Here is a 12,988-nt window from a genome sequence, read left to right as displayed (position 1 = left end):
ACGTTGGTGCATTGTGACATAATACCTTCTGTTTCTGTTTCAGCGTTCGGGGTTCAGACTCTGTCGTTCTTCATCCTCACCTTTATACGGAACAAGGTATCTGTGATCGTCTTTCTCACTTTCGGAGTGGGCTTTGGCGGCCTAGCGGTGTCAGGTATGTTATGTTGATCGTGATCATTGTCGTTATTGTCTTTAGAAACCGTTACCTCACATAAATACTGGCGTTCTGATATAAATAAACGGACACAACAATTAATCGCTATAATGAGCAGGGTCTAGATTTTCGAAGCTCTCTTAGCGCTAAGATAGTCGTAAGTGCCATACATTAGCATTAACTTACGACCCTCTTAGCGCTAAGAGAGCTTCGAAAATCTAGGCCCAGGACGCTAGCATTCTATACTGTACATACTGAGCCTTATAACCCGTGAAGGTCCGGGTTAGAATTGATCTTCAGTAACCCATGCTTGTTGGGATCGGGTGGACCGGCTCGCTAACTGGGTTGACACATGTCATCGTATCCCAATTGCATAGATCGATGTTCATGCTGTTGATCACTGGAGTGTCTGGTCCAGACTCGATTATTTACAGACCGCCGCCATATAGCTGAAATATTGCTGAGTGCGGCGTAAAACTAAACCCACTCACTCACTCAATCACTGAGCCTTATATGTTGAGGTGAGATGAAATTAATGTCGTGTTTAAGATTAGCCGACTGAGATAGTATGCCGCAGATTTGACAAAGATACCGATTCCAAGATTGCCGGTCTTTGATTAATGCCCTCATTCCGACCGCCCAGCACCATGTTTAACGACTAGTGGTATGACATACCCCGGATATGCAACCACTGGCCTTGCACTAACCGGACACCGGCTTATCCACTACATATGGGTGGGGTCTCCGGATGTGTTAGGGAGCGACAGTTCTATATGATATATCTACGTAGCATGGGAAGGTGCGATGTTTCAAGGCTTACACTTTGGGCACGCAATTGTTGGCGATGCTGCTACAGTCTGTTGCCACGCCATATGTCATTGAGGTGTTGCTGGTGACGGTTCTGCAGATGAAGCTCTATAGGCCTATGTACACACCTTCATCTCCGGCAAATAGGTGACGGTTAGTACATAGGGGATGGTGACACATTGTGTAAATGGTTAGTTCAGCTGCTAGATGGGGTATCTAGTAATCTAAGCCAATGAGAAACGAATATATGGCATTGGCACGTTTTACTGACAATACTCTTCTTTTTGCTCTGTCAAAGTTAGGTACAGCATTTACAGAAATTGAAAGTTTATTTTCTGAAACGCCTAGAAATAGTAGTGTCGCGTATTAGTGTTCTGAGTGAATGAGTATATTTTTACGCCGCTTTTAGCAATATTCCAGCAATGCAACGGCGGAGGACACCAGAAATGGGCTTCACACATTGTACCCATGTTGGGAATCGAACCCGGGTCTTTGGTGCGACAAGCGAACTCTAGGTTACCCACGCCCACTTCAGTGTTCTGAAAATGTAGTGGCAGAGATAACTAACGCGAACCCTTTGTGTTTTAGGAGCATCAATTTTGACAAAATCAATTCTATCGATAGACGATGTGTACTGAAGAGCAGTAGTTTTGTAACTTTGAGGTATTAACGGTTCTGTGATATTCGTATATGCCGATATACACTGACGGTGGCTGTGGACTACATTAGGACGTCGTCACTGTTCGTGTGAGTGAGTGGTTAACGGCAATATCACGGCCTCACAAATTATCCTACCTCATACGTAAAACATCTTACAACATACCAGCCGCGTTTGGTGAGCGAAAAAATATCAACAAAGAATAATAAAAAGTCCTTTAATTGTGTAACCTATATTAGGAAAATGTGAAATGTGAAAGACAAAGCTACAGTCACTTCATTTATGACGTAGATCAAATCGCTTTGCTTCTGAACGAATTTTTAATAATATAGCTTAATTAAGATCAAGCCGACTGTGGTATTTAATGGTATTCAATGGTAAGAGTATAGCTAATCACGCGGGGTCATTATGATCCACAGCGGTAGAGAAAGTGAGGAAAGAAGGCCCTGTGTTGTTTCATGTCGGAATGAAAATGTAGGGCGAGATGGTGAACGCGTGAGTGAGTGAGTGAGTGAGTATTGCTTAACGACGTATCAGCAATGATGCAGCTATTCGCGACGAGTGGTGAAAGTTGAACGTTAGATATAACTACATGCAGTTTTATAGATCGGTGAATTTATACGGCTTGTGTTGGATACCAAACACAGTCACAGATGGCGGATGTCAATAAATCAGGGACCTATCACGTCATGTAAATGTTGATGGCAGATTTTGTTTCGGCGAAATTGGTTTTGTTTAGAGTGGAGACGCCAAACATTAGTCAGATCATCCGATGGAATATTTTTCGAATATGTGGCTAAATTATCTCCAGTATTCTCCGAAACAAATTATGTTTCAGTATATAGGAATATTGAATATTTAGACCCTTGTTTGAAATCCAGTATTAAAGTAATCTGAGACAGACTGTCCATTAACGTGCATTAAACACAGAACATTTATCCTACGGTTAAGTTCCAGGCAGCTTACTTCATCAGGTTGTACTCAGTAAATAAGTGTGTTTACACAAATTGTTTTGACATCAGTCGTATAGCAGCTAAGAGTAGTTTATTTTAAGTCAGTTGTCATTTATTAACCTTATGGTTCAGGGTCTCCATTGTATGTTCTTATACCAATCAAAATCTACATTGTTGGTAAATATATATATGATACAGTTGCACTGCTATAGGTACTTATTGATCCTGGTGAGGGGACCGCCTCCGTGGTGTAGTGGTTAGAGCGTCCGCCCGGAGAGCGGCAGGTCGCGGGTTCGATCCCCGGTCGCGTCATACCAAAAGACGTTAAAATATGGTACTTGTTGGTCTCTGTCTGGCGCTCGGCATTAATGGGTACAACAAGGACTGGTCAGCTCGGAGTCAGTATAATGTGTCTGAGTGGGGTATTCATGCTTCACTGCGGCATGTTATCTCAGTGGGCTAGCACTATAAAACCAACTTAAGTCTGGGCTAGTACAAGCAGCCGCACATACCCATACACACGCATGCACGTCGTCATATGAGCGAAATATTCTCAAGTACGACGTAAAACCCAATTTCACCTCACCTCACCACCTGGCGAGGGAAGACAAAGGTGACCAAATTACCACAAGTTAACTTTACAATGGCGCCTATTACGTACATCAGCTGGATTGAGGCTGGGCGGTCGGCTGTCCAGTTCTCAAACTCGGCCCTACCACACACGCACGCACGCGCGCACACGCAGCACACACCACACTCATAACACACATATAACACATACAAAACACACCGCACATTCACTACACGACACGAACCCACTACTACCCAATTCACCTGTCATCATCACACACGATGTGTGACAACGGGAGGATGGAGATCAAGCTCTCCAACTGTAACGTTACCCTGATTAGTGAGATCAGGGACGTCTTCAACGCTTCCTTTTAGTTTGGACCTAGTCTCATGACAAATAGGGGCGGTGGGGTAGCCAGGTGGTTAAAGCGTTGGCTCGTCACGCCGAAGACCCGGGTTCGAATCCCCACATGGGTACAATGTGTGAAGCCCATTTCTGGTGTCCCCCGCCGTGATGTTGCTTGAATATTGCTAAAAGCGGCGTAAAACCAAACTCAGTCAGTCAGTCATGACAAATATAAACGTATCTGACGATTTTTATATACTCCGCATGACTTCCGCCCTACTCCCAGCCTGTTAGCTTCTTCTTGTAGCAAACAGCTACCACTGATGTAGGTCATACATTTAATATTGATTCCAAGCGACATTAGATGGTGTAATGTCTCTGCGAAGATGACATGTGTTCGCAGCTCTAGGATCTCTCATGTCATCTGTGTCCGCTTTGGTTTGGTTGTCTGTTGTTTGTTCAACGTCTGACAACATTCCAACTATATAGCGGCGGTCTGTAAATAATCGAGTCTGGAATCCAGCGATAAACAGCATGAGCATCGATCTGCACAATTGGGACACGATGACATGTGTCAAGCAGGGTGCCGTTGTACAAAGCGATCTTAGCACATTGGTGATCGTAACTCGCATACCTTACCTTAACATAGACTTACGACTGGCGTAGCGTTAACATTGTTTTGTACAACGGCACCCAGGGCCTAGATTTTCGAAGCTCTCTTAGCGCTAAGATAGTAGTAAGTGCCATATCTTAACAGTAACTTACGACTATCTAAACGCTAAGAGAGCTTCGAAAATCTAGGCCCAGGTTAGTAAGCCCGACCACCCGATCCCGTTAGTCTTCTCTACGACAAGCATGGGCTGCTGAAGATCAATATTCTAACCCGGATCTTCTCGGGTAATCTGTGTTTGCAGAAGGATGAAGGAAAGTCGTCTGTGGACTGTTTGTAATGTAGAGGTGTTTGTTTCTTCCAGGTTGGCAGATTAATCACTACGATCTCTCCACACGACACGCCTCGTTCCTGGTGGGTGTGACGTCAACGATTGGCGTCTTGGGGGCTATTGCTGCGCCCCTGGTGGCGGGGGAGCTAACTGTTAATGAGGTACAAGCACAACACGTCAATGACATGTTACGTAAAGAAGCCAGTGAAGCAAGTTTCTTTGTCTCAAAGCGAACATAACTCTATATTCTTAAAGAGATACAGGTTCCTCATCCTCAAAGTATTGCGAGTCTCTTCTTTTAGAGTGAAGTTTGCTTTCGATTCTCTGTTTCAAGGACTTAGAAGGCTGGAGGCACGTGTTCTACATCACCGTCGGCGTAGTCGCAGTAGCTGCCATACTGTTTATGATATTAGGTTCAGGTGAGTTTTGTCGCAGTCACCAATCAACTCATGTGAGATTTACAGCCACAAGTGAGTTTATCGACACCTAATAGAACCAGGTGAGATTAACAATCACCTATTAGGTCCAGGTGAGATTTACAATCCCCCATTAGAACCAGGTGAGATTTACAATCCCCCATTAGAACCAGGTGAGATTACAATCACCTATTAGGTCCAGGTGAGATTAACAATCACCTATTAGGTCCAGGTGAGATTAACAATCCCCCATTAGAACCAGGTGAGATTAACAATCACCTATTAGGTCCAGGTGAGATTAACAATCACCTATTAGGTCCAGGTGAGATTAACAATCCCCCATTAGGTCCAGGTGAGATTAACAATCACCTATTAGGTCCAGGTGAGATTAACAATCACCTATTAGGTCCAGGTGAGATTAACAATCCCCCATTAGGTCCAGGTGAGATTAACAATCACCTATTAGGGCCAGGTGAGATTAACAATCACCTATTAGGTCCAGGTGAGATTAACAATCACCTATTAGGTCCAGGTGAGATTAACAATCCCCCATTAGAACCAGGTGAGATTAACAATCACCTATTAGGTCCAGGTGAGATTAACAATCCCCCATTAGAACCAGGTGAGATTAACAATCACCTATTAGGTCCAGGTGAGATTAACAATCCCCCATTAGAACCAGGTGAGATTAACAATCACCTATTAGGTCCAGGTGAGATTAACAATCACCTATTAGGTCCAGGTGAGATTAACAATCCCCCATTAGGTCCAGGTGAGATTAACAATCACCTATTAGGTCCAGGTGAGATTAACAATCCCCCATTAGAACCAGGTGAGATTAACAATCACCTATTAGGTCCAGGTGAGATTAACAATCACCTATTAGGTCCAGGTGAGATTAACAATCCCCCATTAGGTCCAGGTGAGATTAACAATCACCTATTAGGTCCAGGTGAGATTAACAATCACCTATTAGGTCCAGGTGAGATTAACAATCACCTATTAGGTCCAGGTGAGATTAACAATCCCCCATTAGAACCAGGTGAGATTAACAATCACCTATTAGGTCCAGGTGAGATTAACAATCACCTATTAGGTCCAGGTGAGATTAACAATCACCCATTAGAACCAGGTGAGATTAACAATCACCTATTAGGTCCAGGTGAGATTAACAATCCCCCATTAGAACCAGGTGAGATTAACAATCACCTATTAGGTCCAGGTGAGATTAACAATCACCCATTAGGTCCCAGTGAGATTAACAATCCCCCATTAGAACCAGGTGAGATTAACAATCCCCCATTAGGTCCAGGTGAGATTAACAATCACCTATTAGGGCCAGGTGAGATTAACAATCACCTATTAGGTCCAGGTGAGATTAACAATCACCCATTAGAACCAGGTGAGATTAACAATCACCTATTAGGTCCAGGTGAGATTAACAATCCCCCATTAGAACCAGGTGAGATTAACAATCACCTATTAGGTCCAGGTGAGATTAACAATCACCCATTAGGTCCCAGTGAGATTAACAATCCCCCATTAGAACCAGGTGAGATTAACAATCCCCCATTACAACCAGGTGAGATTAACAATCACCTATTGGGTCCAGGTGAGATTTTAACCTTATATTTTCATACAACCCAAAAAGTAAGCACCAGATAGTATAATAGGCTGGGGCAAGGATTCATACAATTAAGTATAAATGCATACTTAAGACCATCAGTATATAAACCACCAAGAACTCGACGTACTGATTTAGCCTGTTCATTAATTGCGAAGTTTACGTACAAATGTTCACTGAGCCACCGACCAAGATGTTATAGTTGTTGCTATACCTCAGATGGTTCTGCTAATTACAAAATTAGTTGTGGAACCATATTTATTGGCAGGTTGGTAAATCTACAATCTTACTGTGGTCGCTGCTTTTAACACAATTCATTAAAAACATAAATCCTAGACATATCGTATTTGTCTACGATCCAGTGAGTCTGACCAAATGGCCTACGTGTCATAATGACTCACTGATCTAAAGTAACACCACATTATGTTATCACTATGCTGAGGACAATGAAATGACCCCTTGGACACGGTGTAGACAAAATTCAAGTGACCACTCTCTCCGATTTCTATACCAGAAACCCCGTGTTTATATCAGGTATATATCACTGCCAGATTAAAGTTGATATTTATCATACATAAAATGTATTTGTATATGAACACTTTGAACAGATTAAATATTTTACTTAATGGTTTCTCGATCACGTGACTAATACTTGGTACTAAGCCCAGGAACAAACGACAGCGCGGTCCTCAGTACTGCACTGAAACACCTCCCATTCTGTGTCCTAGACATAAACCCGCCATTATGACAGCTACAATGCCATGACTTACGGTTAATCAATGGGAGGTAAAAGTGGCTTGTATAGTTCCACAGCCTTGACGATACTGTTCGTTGACCAGTTCATAAATATTGGAGTGAATGGGTCAATTTGGTCGAACGCCACTTTAAACAGAATCTGTTTTATAAGGGTGTGTCGGAACACCCAAAGATCTTAGGTCTCAGGCAGTTGGCAGTTTGATGAAGACACAGGTACGGGTATGGTGCTGAAAAACAGGGTGGACCCGGATTCGAACCCGGACACTGTCCATAGTGGCATGTCGAACATAGCCAAGGAAGGCAGGTCTCATCAGTGTACGACTATGACTCTTGGGAGGTACTCGGGATCTGGGACCCGGATGAGTCTCAAAACACTTAATTTCAGCCTGCCTACCAAATTTCAGTGAAGAACATGGACGACGGATATACCTGTGAACTCTTCACCCCCCAGCGTCAGATTTGCATAATGTAACTAAAATAGGTCTATATGTTTGGATACTTATGTCTGCGTGTAATTAATTCAACCAGTAATTAGTGATATTCATATATGGTAATGACTAAAGCAGTGTATTCATCCTATATTGGATTGTATGACAGCCGTGTATCTGTACTGGAGATTGTAGCTGGTGATATTAAGACACATTATAGCAGATAAAAACACTGAAAAATATCTAATTTCCCGATAAACAGACCGAAAACTATACTATCAGCTGATAAACAAAGACCATTAAAACATCTGAACAAACAGACAAGAAATTTCTATCTTCTATTGAGTACATTCACAGAAAACGTATGATCATGATAAGAGGCTAATCGAGATTTACACCCTTTGGTTTTGTATTAGTCTACAAGGAATCAGATATAAAGTATGGTTGTGTATAACTGATATACGAGCAAAGAGAGGCTTGCATTATAACAGATTGGCGTTGAGAGAAGCCAGCTTTGTAAGAAATTTCATGTTGGTGGGGGACTTACTTTATATAGCACACTGGCGTTGAGGGGAGTCTAACTTAGTAAGATATCGATGCTGATGAGAGCGTATAGGTGTTGACGGGGAGCTGTCTTTTTAACATAAAGGTGTTGACAGGAGACTCTTTATGACATAGGTCTTGACGGGAGGCTGTCTTTATAACATATAGGTGTTGACATGAGGATGTCTTTATAACATAAAGGTGTTGACAGGAGACTGTCTGTATAACATATGGGTGTTGACAGGAGACTGTCTTTATAACATATGGGTGTTGACAGGAGACTGTCTTTATAACATATGGGTGTGGACAGGAGACTGTCTTTATAACATGAAGATGTTGACGGGAGGCTGTCTTTATAACATTTAGGGGTTGACATGAGGATGTCTTTATAACATATAGGTGTTTACAGCAGACGGTCTGTATAACATAGGTGTTGACAGGAGGCTGTCTATATAACATGTAGGTGTTGACGGCAGACTGTCTTTATAACATATAGGTGTTGACAGGAGACTCGATTTATAACATATAGGTGTTGACAGGAGGCTGCCTTTATAACATGTAGGTGTTGACAGGAGGCTGTCTTTATAACATGTAGGTGTTGGCGGGAAGCTGTGTATATACTGTGCTGGATGTAATGAAAATAATGTGTGCTGATGTTCAGCTCCTCCAGCCAAAGGGGATACATGTGCAGCTGTGATCACTATGCACGCTTATCATAATCAATGTGAACATGACAATAACTGCTGCCTTTTACCTCAATGTTTGTGCATCATCAGGTGAAGAGCAGCCCTGGGCTACGCCACCTGAGCATATCCGCCTCGTACAGGTACGTTCAATACAGTCAACTGATTCGATCTGGCGCTTGGCAGGTTTTGGTTATGCCGTGGGGGAACTTTGTAACCTCATGCTGTTGAACCTGAAATCGTTGTAATACGTCCAAGTATTGTCATTTCTCATCCTGTTATATTCCTTTACTTTTCTGAGTGAATAAGTCATTGAACTCAGAAACTGTATACTGCTGCTCATGGTATCAACCACTGTTTTGCAGTAAGTGAGTGAGTTTTGTTTTACGTCGCACTCAGCAATATTCCAGCTGTATGGCGGATGTTAGTAAATAATCGAACCTGGACCAGACAATCCAGTAATCAAAGGCATGATCTACTGGGATTGAGATACGATGTCATGTGTCAACCAAATCAGTGAGCCTCACCACCCGACCCCTTTAGGCGCCTCTTACGACAAACATTTGTAACTGAAAATCAATTCTAACCCGGATCTTCACGGGTCACTGGTTTTGGGGTCACCGGGAAGTATTTGATATAGTGCTGACCGCGGCGTAATACAACAATCACTCAGTCGGTTTACTGTTAGCACGTGTCCCATGGTTACTGCGATCGGCTGAGAAGAGTTATGTCCCTTTGGCATACCAGAAACCAGTTATTTGGATTTGAATCCCCTATTTTCCAGGTGTATATTTCTAGTTTTGTCAGCAACCAATGACAGGACCTGCATCACTGCAGACTCTCCCCCACTACAAGCTGACACGTCTACGTATGACTTAAATAGTGTTCAGAGCCCTCACTGCCTCGCTATATGTGATGTTCCGAGTTAGGACCTGGCGCCCGTTTCACGAAGCTCTCGTAGCGCTACGACTATCGTAAGTCAATGTTACAGTATAGGAAGTACGAATGCTACGTGAAAAGTTACGAGATCTTAGGCTTACGAGAGCTTTGTGAAACGGGGCCCTGTCTTGTTAAAGGCGACTAACAGGATCAGGTGGTCAGCCTGGCTGACTTGTTGATGCATGTCATCGTATCCCAGTCGCGTAGATCTATGCTCACGATGTCGATCACTGGATTGCGTGGTCCGGACTCGAGTATTTAGTGACCGCCGTCTAATGGCTGGATTATTGCTGAGTGCGGCGTTAATGAACAAACCCATAAAACAATCTCACTATTACTTTTAAGTTGATTCATAGGAAACCTAACGATTGCTTCCTCTCTCACAGAAAACTGACCCGCTGGCCAAACGTCCCTATAAAACATTTACAGTGCAAGGCTCTAAACGACCAGTGGAGGTGACAACACCATATAATATCGCAACAGAGAAAGACTCTGCCAACGACAATGTTGCCCCGGTAAAAGATGACAGCCACGAAGACGTCGCCGTTTCAGATGAGCAGAAATCTACATCATGAGGATTTGTGTACAAGTAGAAATATTGAAACATTATTTAACGTGTATATAAATGTACAGAGTACCTACCAAAAAGGACAGTGAATAAGTACCAAAACAGCTTTACCATATGACAGCTGCGATATACCAATTGTGATATGTAAATAGACGTGTAGGAAGGGGTGGTTAGCCAAACTGTAGTCTATAACCCTGTATCTAAACAGAATTAAGTTTATGATTGTAGTCATACAACATGCTTCTCTTGGGGCTTCAAGACATACTATATACCTCTGTCAGTGCTTCAAGACATACTATATACTTCTGTCACTGCTCCAAGACATACTATAATCTTCTGTTACTGTTTCAAGACGTACTATATACTTGTGTCAGTGCTTCAAGACATAATATATACCTCTGTCAGTGCTCTATGACATACTATATACTACTGTCAGTGCCTCAAGACATACTATATACCTCTGTCAGTGCTTCAAGACATACTATATACTTCTGTCAGTGCTCCAAGATATACTATATACTTCTGTCACTGTTTCAAGACATGATATATACTTCTGTCAGTGCTTCAAGACATACTATATGCCTGTGTTAGTGCTTCAAGACATACTATATACCTCTGTCAGTGCCTCAAGACATACTATATATCACTGTCAGTGCTTCAAGACATACTATAAACCTCTGTCAGTGCTTCAAGACATACTATGTGCCTGTGTCAGTGCTTCAAGACATACTATATACTTCTGTCACTGCTCCAAGACATACTATATTCTTCTGTCACTGTTTCAAGACGTACTATATACTTGTGTCAGTGCTTCAAGACATAATATATACCTCTGTCAGTGCTCTATGACATACTATATACTGCTGTCAGTGCCTCAAGACATACTATAGGCCTGTGTTAGTGCTTCAAGACATACTATATACCTCTGTCAGTGCCTCAAGACATACTATATATCACTGTCAGTGCTTCAAGACATACTATAAACCTCTGTCAGTGCTTCAAGACATACTATATGCCTGTGTCAGTGCCTCAAGACATACTATAGGCCTGTGTCAGTGCTTCAAGACATACTATATACCTCTGTCAGTGCCTCAAGACATACTATATATCACTGTCAGTGCTTCAAGACATACTATAAACCTCTGTCAGTGCTTCAAGACATGCTATATATCTCTGTCAGTGCCTCAAGACATACTATATACTTCTGTCAGTGCCTCAAGACATACTATATACTTCTGTCAGTGCGTCACGACATACTATATACTTCTGTCAGTGCGTCACGACATACTATATACTTCTATCAGTGCGTCACGACATACTATATACTTCTGTCAGTGATTCAGGGCATACGGTAGGTCAGCTTCTGCCATGCATGAGGGTTAATTCCGTCATGCGCGGATGTTGTCAGTTAGGTGGAACACAATCCTATATATTTTCCATTGTTGGTAATTGAAATTGGTAAGAGTCCGGATCCGGAATCCCGGCTAAATGAAGCATTTTGTGTAGTAAATATTTCCTTTCACGTAAATATCGTCCGACCAGGATACCGGGGCTTCCACTGTAATTCTTTTCAGCATTTTTGGGTGCAAATTCTTGTTTGTTTAAACAAACGCCATTGAAAGTTCAACACCTTGCCCTACACCTTCTAATGTAAGGCAGGGGGGCCCTGTAAGATGATTATGATCTAGACCCATGTTTTAGGCCACAATATTTGACTTTGGTCTGCTTTTTAGGCACCTTCGTGTCGGGAAGCGCCTTATGATTTTTTATGGTCTTTTAAAGTGTTCTTCTAAGGAGATGTACCTGCACGACAACATATGTCGTTCATTATATCGATCTCTGGTTTATCTAGCCCTGAAGAGTCGCTTGTTTACAGATTGTACACCGATGGTTTAAATACTGATGTCACATTACCATATATATATATTTGTATTTGTAGACAGTGATAATGTGCCAAATGTCATTCAAGTGAGATCCGCCAGATTTGTGTAAAGATTGTGCTGTATTTATTAGGAATATTATTCGGAGACCATATGCATCTGTTAAGAATGTTACTACGTAAATGGGTGCTGTATTTCTTTTCAATACATATTTATGCTGTAAAGGTATGTTAATATAAACATAATAAAACTATATGAACGTAACACACTTGTGGCATTTTTGCTTTGTTCTTATGACCTTTTTCAACATGGAGGTATAGACAAAAGATCGGTTGAGTTATCGCCGTAGCATCTCCCAGGTGTAAAATATTCAAATTACCCATATCCTACGGGCCGGTTCTACCTTTGTGTAACCATGTTATCGGGCATGGTGCTAGCAAACTAAGGATCAGACTTCTTCTTTGTGTTCTGTTGTTTGGCGCTGCACTCAGCAGTATTCCAGCTATATGGCGGTGGTCTGTAAGACAATCCAGTGATCAACAGCATGAGCATCGGGATACGATGGCATGTGTCAACCAAGCCAGCGAGCCTGACTACCCGATCCCGTTTGTCGCCTCTTACGACAAGTATGGGGTACTGGCTTATCAACAAGGAAATCAAGTGATTTTCCAAGTTATCGGGATGTAAGTTCAGGCATGCTCGCCTTTGATTGGAGCACGAGC

General features: G+C 42.3%; 1 protein-coding gene and 1 long non-coding RNA gene across 2 annotated transcripts in view; one reads left to right on the top strand and one right to left on the bottom strand.

Moving 5' to 3' along the window:
- LOC124271232 (vesicular glutamate transporter 2.2-like) overlaps positions 1-10,762 on the top strand; it is a 44,268-nt gene extending 33,506 nt beyond the window's left edge. Inside the window, exons 9-13 of the mRNA XM_046706311.1 lie at positions 44-154; positions 4,463-4,590; positions 4,764-4,848; positions 8,973-9,022; positions 10,205-10,762. Of these exons, the coding sequence (XP_046562267.1) occupies positions 44-154; positions 4,463-4,590; positions 4,764-4,848; positions 8,973-9,022; positions 10,205-10,393 (563 nt within the window). The 3' untranslated portion in view covers positions 10,394-10,762. The remainder of the gene's footprint in view (positions 1-43; positions 155-4,462; positions 4,591-4,763; positions 4,849-8,972; positions 9,023-10,204) is intronic.
- On the bottom strand, positions 10,571-10,952 carry LOC124271236. The gene is made up of 2 exons (XR_006896979.1): positions 10,907-10,952; positions 10,571-10,782 (listed from the first exon to the last, which is right to left on the bottom strand). It is a non-coding gene; the product is annotated as an uncharacterized LOC124271236 (long non-coding RNA).
- Between the last annotated feature and the right edge of the window lie 2,036 nt (positions 10,953-12,988).

This window comes from Haliotis rubra, unplaced genomic scaffold (genome assembly GCF_003918875.1).
Source record: "Haliotis rubra isolate DU_JTF1 unplaced genomic scaffold, ASM391887v1 Scf159, whole genome shotgun sequence".
In the NCBI taxonomy this organism is placed as follows: Eukaryota; Metazoa; Mollusca; class Gastropoda; order Lepetellida; family Haliotidae; genus Haliotis; species Haliotis rubra.
The sequence above is the reverse complement of the archived record's forward strand: the minus strand, read 5'-3'. Positions and strand labels throughout refer to the sequence as shown.